The sequence below is a fragment of the Triticum urartu genome, chromosome 6A (assembly GCF_056163025.1).
Source record: "Triticum urartu cultivar PI428250 chromosome 6A, HENAU_Tu73, whole genome shotgun sequence".
NCBI classification, from domain to species: Eukaryota; Viridiplantae; Streptophyta; class Magnoliopsida; order Poales; family Poaceae; genus Triticum; species Triticum urartu.
In genome coordinates this window covers 484939547-484945126 of record NC_141878.1, presented here as the reverse complement: position 1 = coordinate 484945126, position 5580 = coordinate 484939547, and the positions used below count along the sequence as shown (strand labels likewise).

Below are 5580 nucleotides of genomic sequence, written 5' to 3'. Positions count from 1 at the left end.
AATCCTTGTTTGGGAAAGGCTGTCAGGGTTCATTTTAGACCTGGATCAGTGAGTTCAGGGTGCCAATTTCGGGGATTGTGAGTTGGGGTTCAATTTAGCTAACGTGTACCAGTCCAGGGTTTATTTTTGGACTTTTTCCTTTAAAAATTGGTTGCCTCTTCCGGTGGTCACTGGGCGCCCACCCGGCCAACTGCCCAGATTCACTCGATATGCTTACGAATCACGTACACACACTCAGAACGCACAGTTCCCTACGTGAGAGCACGGCACCCGCACGCTCCTCCTGCTGTTTCCAATTTCATTTCATTTTTTACCTCCTCCTCTCCCACGCATCCGCGTCTGGACTCCACCATGGCGGCAGTCCGAAGCGCAGCCATCTCCGCTGCCGCAGTCGTTGCGCCGCGCGGCTTTGGCAGGCGCCGTCGTCTTGTCCCCTGCCTCGCGGCGCCTGCACGAGGCGCATCAGGAGTCACCGCCTCCGCTTCCGGGAAGATGCTCCCGCGCTCTGCCCTACATGCTAGCGCCTCCACCACCGGGGCGCCCGACTCCGACGAGGCCGCTGCGGTGAGTATTCGCCCCGTTGGCGCATTCCATCGAGCAAGTTGCAGGCCGGCCTTTCTTTCTTAGTTCCTTGTGCAGGAATCTTTGGTGGAGGCGGAGCTGAGCAAACTCGCCTGCCCAATCTGCTATTACCCGCTCGTAAGCTCGATAGATCATCAGTCAGCGTAAGTGGTCTTTCCATTTGCGTGCTAGCAGTATTCCAGGGTGCTACTGACTAGTACTGAGCGATTGTTCGTCGGTTCCTTTTCAGGCCATCCAAATCCGATTCTAGCCTTGAATGTTCTACCTGCAAGAAATTGTACTCTAAGGATGATTACTGGGATCTGACTGTGGCAGTTGGTTCTACTGAGTACTCCGAGACCATGCCTGCTGCAACTGAGCTTTTCAGGTAAAATGTGTTATTATTTTAAAATTAGGCAAGTTCATGATGGTAGATGGACACGGGGCATTTTTTTTAACCGGGCATAACCCCTTTCCATTAACTGAATAACGGAAATACAAAGTCCAGATCCAGAGTCTTAAGGAGGCGGGAATGGGGCGAGCGAGTTCAAACGCATCGCCGGGAAACCCACTACAGAAACTCGCCAGGACATAGGGCATTATAAAAGGCTGGCACGTTGCTGGGAAAACATTGCTTAAATAAAAAAAGAGGCTGGCAGATATGGCCATCTTTTGAATTATGCCATGGGCATAATGTAGTTAATCATTCTGATTCAGTTCTTTCAGAGTAACAACGAATTAACGATTATAGACCAATTAACCTCAGAAAGCATGTCCTAGAATTTAGGACTGTTTAACATGCACTGCAAGATAACTCGGTGACCATGAAACCTTGAACATGTTGGACTAGCCAGACGGTGTGTGATGAAATGTGCGCAATTGTTAGTAATGCTGGGAAGCTGGGACGAAGATTACTGTAGTGTATTTGTTAATTAGTGTTATTCAGGCTATTCCTTACGAATGATTGTTTGAACAGGACCCAACTGGTATCATTTCTTTATGAGAGAGGATGGCGCCAAAATTTCATATGGGGTGGTTTCCCAGGCTTAGAGAAAGAGGTCACGTCGCTCGACTATCATTTGATGAAATAATCAATCACAATCATCATTATATACTGTATAAATTATCTAACTGGCTCCTTTTCTTACTCTAATGAGAGAGAAAATTGGTACCTACAGAGCAATCTGTTACTATATACTCTTGTGTGGTTACAGGTTAGCAAGCTCCAACCAAATAAATATTGTGAGAAATATGGTCATAGACCCTTACAACAAGTTGCGGACTAGTTTATTAGTAATTAGCTAGTCAGATCCTATTTGCTTATGCACATATTTAAGCATTATGTATCATTTGTGCCTGCAATTATATTTACTCAACTTTCTAAAAACATTACAATACAACTACAGTTTGAGATGGCTAAGGATTATTTGAAGCCAAAAAGTGGAGGGATTATAATTGATGCAAGCTGTGGAAGTGGGTTATTTTCAAGATTATTTGTTAAAAGCAAACTATATTGCCTTGTTGTGGCACTAGATTTCTCAGAGAATATGTTGAAGCAATGCAAGGAATTCATCAAGCAGGAAAACATTTCAGACGAGTATGGTTTACAGTTCTCCTGATGCTCAAGTTTTCTTTCTTTCTGTAACTGCTTTGATGCACACGATTAATGGCCTGAGCTGTCATTCATCTCCTTTATAGCTTCTTCCTGTGATTGTTTTTTCTAATGTTGAATGAGCACTCCAATATTTTTTTTCCTATTGTTTCAGACGCTTAGTATTGGTGAGAGCTGATATATCTAGGCTTCCTCTTGTGAGTGGCTCAATTGATGCTCTGCATGCAGGTGCTGCAATTCATTGTTGGCCATCCCCAGCTTGTGCTGTAAGGGTCCTACTGGATATTCAAATTTATTTCTGCAAAATACTCTTCCTCCTTAAGTGTCTCTTAATATTCAAAGAAGTCAACGTGCTTTTGTGCCTCAGTTGTTCCTTGATTATGTATTTTTTATAGTGCCATACCATTTTGGTTGCTCCACATTCTACTCTGGAATCAAAACACACATGAATATATGCTAGTTTCTGTGCTTCAGTTATAAAGATCATTGGAAACGGGCATAGCACTATGATCACGATGGGGATATGCACATGTCCGCTATCACACACACAGGGAATCGATATAAGTAAGAAGCAAGATGCAAGAAATCTTTTTCAGGTGCTTTCTGGAAAAGTATATTAAGCTTTGCCTCATGAACTTAATGAAGAAGAATGTTTCACTTTCCTAAAAAAAATTAGCTTACATTGTTGTGTATATGTAAGTAAGTTTGCATCAACAAGCTTCTTTAGCCATAATTTATGTATCCATAACTTTGCAGTAATATGCTATTTGCTACCACTCTACTTAGGCCAAAAGGATAAAAAATCTAAAATATTTTGGCATTTTTGTAGGTTGCAGAAATCAGTCGAGTCCTTCGCCCTGGGGGTGTTTTTGTTGGTTCTACTTTCATAGCAGATGTTCTTCCACCAGTAATCCCATTACTGAGGATTGGACGCCCGGTAATCCTGAGTTCCCGACTCCCTAGTAACCCACAAATAGTTCTCTTTATATGGCCATTACTGCTTATTATTTTCACAACTACGAACCACGGTAGGTATTTAGAATTGATCGCTTAATAGCTTGACACCTCCATATTGGTAGAAGGGAGATTAAGCTTCAGAGAATCTGATACTGCTATTTACAGATTCACTTTGCTCAACTCTGTTCCGCCATAAACTTATCTCTTTGAACAATCTTGCAGTACATTGATCAAATCACAGGCAATAATACCTTCTTATCAGAGCTGGAGCTTGAAGATCTTTGTAGTGCATGTGGGCTGGTTAATTTTACATTTGTCAGAAATGGATTCTATATAATGTTCTCTGCTACTAAAGCAAGCTAATTAAATAACTGAAGAACCACCTGAAGCATTATCACATAGCTCCTTGATTATGCATTGTAAGTCGTGAATACACCCTTTGATAATCGACTTAAATGAATTGTACGTCGGTTTATCTTCCCTATCTCTTATTCTAAATGTTGAGTTTTTTGTTGCAGGTTCCTCGTAAGCCAACCTTTCTGTCAGCACTGATAGTTTTGCTTAAGGTATGTGTGATGTGAATAGTGAAAGCGTACGTTTGACTTCACTGACGTCATAGTGGGATTGATCATAGCAATTATTTATGTAAAAGTTGAAGAAAAAATCTTCATGTAAAGCAGTGGAGGTCCTTAACCTGTAAATTTTGTGCATTCTTGTATTGATTTGATTCAAGAGCGTTGATCGCCTAGCAGTGATGTCGGACGGTCTTAGTGGAGAGTGTGCTGAGGTAGGAACCTCGAAAGATTTCTCGGTTCCTGACCTCACCAGTCCTAAAATATTTGTAGACTCAAGTTTGTTGAAATCTCGGAGATGACTGGACCGTCTGAAATGTAAGTTATCAATGTGCTTTTTTTTACGGGTAGTTATCAATGTGCTTTGCAAGTACTTTTAGAGATGAGAAACCATACAATTTCTGTGGTAACTTTTTTTTGAGGGATACTGTTGACGCTCAAAAATGGCATGATCACAAAGAGTAACTTGAGGCTATAATGAGATGATGTCAAATTTATGATTTCATGTCACCATTGGATGACTCTCTTCAAGCCGATGAGAATAAATATATTGATGGTCTAAAACGGAGATCGGATGCAAAAGTTATGACAATCTTAGAGATGTTCGTATTGACACCAGATTAGAAAATGGCATGAAATCTAACCAAGATGGCCTCTGATGGAAAAATTTATAACTGCAAAGTTCTTCGTATCGTCGAAACGGATGATTTTGATATAAAAATCGTCCCCCTCCGAGGTCGTATGCAAAAGTTACAGACAAAATCGTGCGCTGCAGCAGTGTTTGGCCGAATCATCCGGGCCGGGGCCCGGATCATCCGGGAAATTGAAGCACCGAAAACAACAAAAGGTTTATGATGAAGCCGGATGATCTGGGTCCAGTCCCGGATGATCCGGGTGGAGGCCGGACAATCCGGGTAGAAGTCCGGACGTCCGGACAGCTTTTTCTACTACAGACTTTAGAAAACGGCCCGAAACACCATTTATATGGCCTCGGATCGAAAAGTGTTCAACATGAAAGTTGTGCGTCTTGTCGAGGCGGTTGATTTTGATACAAAAACGTCCAAATCCGAGGTCGTATGTGGATTCTAGAGCCAAAATAGTGAGCTGCTATCAGAAAACTAGGCTAGGTCGGATCATCCGGGCCTAGAGCCGGACATCCGGACCGGAGGTCGTGAGAAGTCCGAGTTTGGTTAGATTTTGATGATTTGGACGGCAAGGCAAGTCCTTTTCTTGTACGGGAAGTCCATCCGCCTCTTATATAGATAAAAGGTGACGGCCGATTGAACAACAACACACAATCGAACAAACACATCTACATCTTTTACCTTTACTTTTCCTCCTCCCTTGTTCTTCTTCTTCCTCGTTCTTCGTTTGTTCTTCTTCATTGTAGGGCGGCGAACCTCGAGGCCCTAGGGACGGTCAGGCCGACCTAGGGCAGCCCATAGCCGCCGCGCGCCCTGACGGGGTCCCTCCCGGGCGTGTGGGGTTTCGGGTCTACAAAAGCCCCCGCCGACTGTCTTGCATATCGCGCTGTCGGTCGGGTCTCCTTCGACATGAGCTGCGGTGCATCACCACCGGCGTTGAGGGTACACGTGACGTGTTCATGTGTGAACACACTTTTTGGCGACTCCGCTGGGGACGAAGCTTTGAACGGTCTCCAGCCGTTCTTGCTACGAAGAGATCGTCATCTAGGGTTTGCAATCTACAAAGGTAATATGAATACCCAATTCCCTACTATAGATGCAAATAATTCATATGATGTTACTAGATCATTCAATGATTATACTCTATCGGCCAGCCCTAGTTTTTTCAATAATGCATCTAGTTACGTGCATAGGCCGATTCAAAGTAATTTACATGTTTCAACTTCTTATGATA

The 5580-nt window shown here is 43.1% G+C and overlaps 1 protein-coding gene across 4 annotated transcripts; it reads left to right on the top strand.

The window, feature by feature from the left end:
• Window positions 1-228: 228 nt before the first annotated feature.
• LOC125514274 (putative methyltransferase At1g78140, chloroplastic) lies at window positions 229-4052 on the top strand. Of its 4 annotated transcripts, XM_087528417.1 has the most exons (10): window positions 229-564; window positions 628-725; window positions 812-949; window positions 1538-1619; window positions 1968-2158; window positions 2402-2439; window positions 2648-2769; window positions 3003-3110; window positions 3353-3549; window positions 3649-4052. In XM_087528417.1, the coding sequence occupies exons 1-9, from the start codon at window positions 352-354 to the stop codon at window positions 3491-3493; spliced, it is 1131 nt and encodes a 376-aa protein (XP_087384543.1). In that variant the 5' UTR covers window positions 229-351; the 3' UTR covers window positions 3494-3549; window positions 3649-4052. The 4 variants fall into 4 exon arrangements, with proteins under 4 accessions (XP_087384543.1, XP_048535540.2, XP_048535538.2 ...); XM_048679583.2 differs by lacking the exon at window positions 2648-2769; XM_048679581.2 differs by lacking the exon at window positions 2648-2769 and having other exon boundaries at window positions 236-564; window positions 2328-2439.
• The last annotated feature ends 1528 nt before the right edge of the window (window positions 4053-5580 follow it).

Bases quoted from the DNA above. Each gene is read 5' to 3' on its own strand.
- LOC125514274 (XM_087528417.1), top strand. From the start codon at position 352: ATGGCGGCAGTCCGAAGCGCAGCCATCTCCGCTGCCGCAGTCGTTGCG. The intron at 726-811 runs GTAAGTGGTCTT...GTTCCTTTTCAG, and splicing joins TCGATAGATCATCAGTCAGC to GCCATCCAAATCCGATTCTA. The intron at 2,159-2,401 runs GTATGGTTTACA...CTCTGCATGCAG, and splicing joins CAGGAAAACATTTCAGACGA to GTGCTGCAATTCATTGTTGG.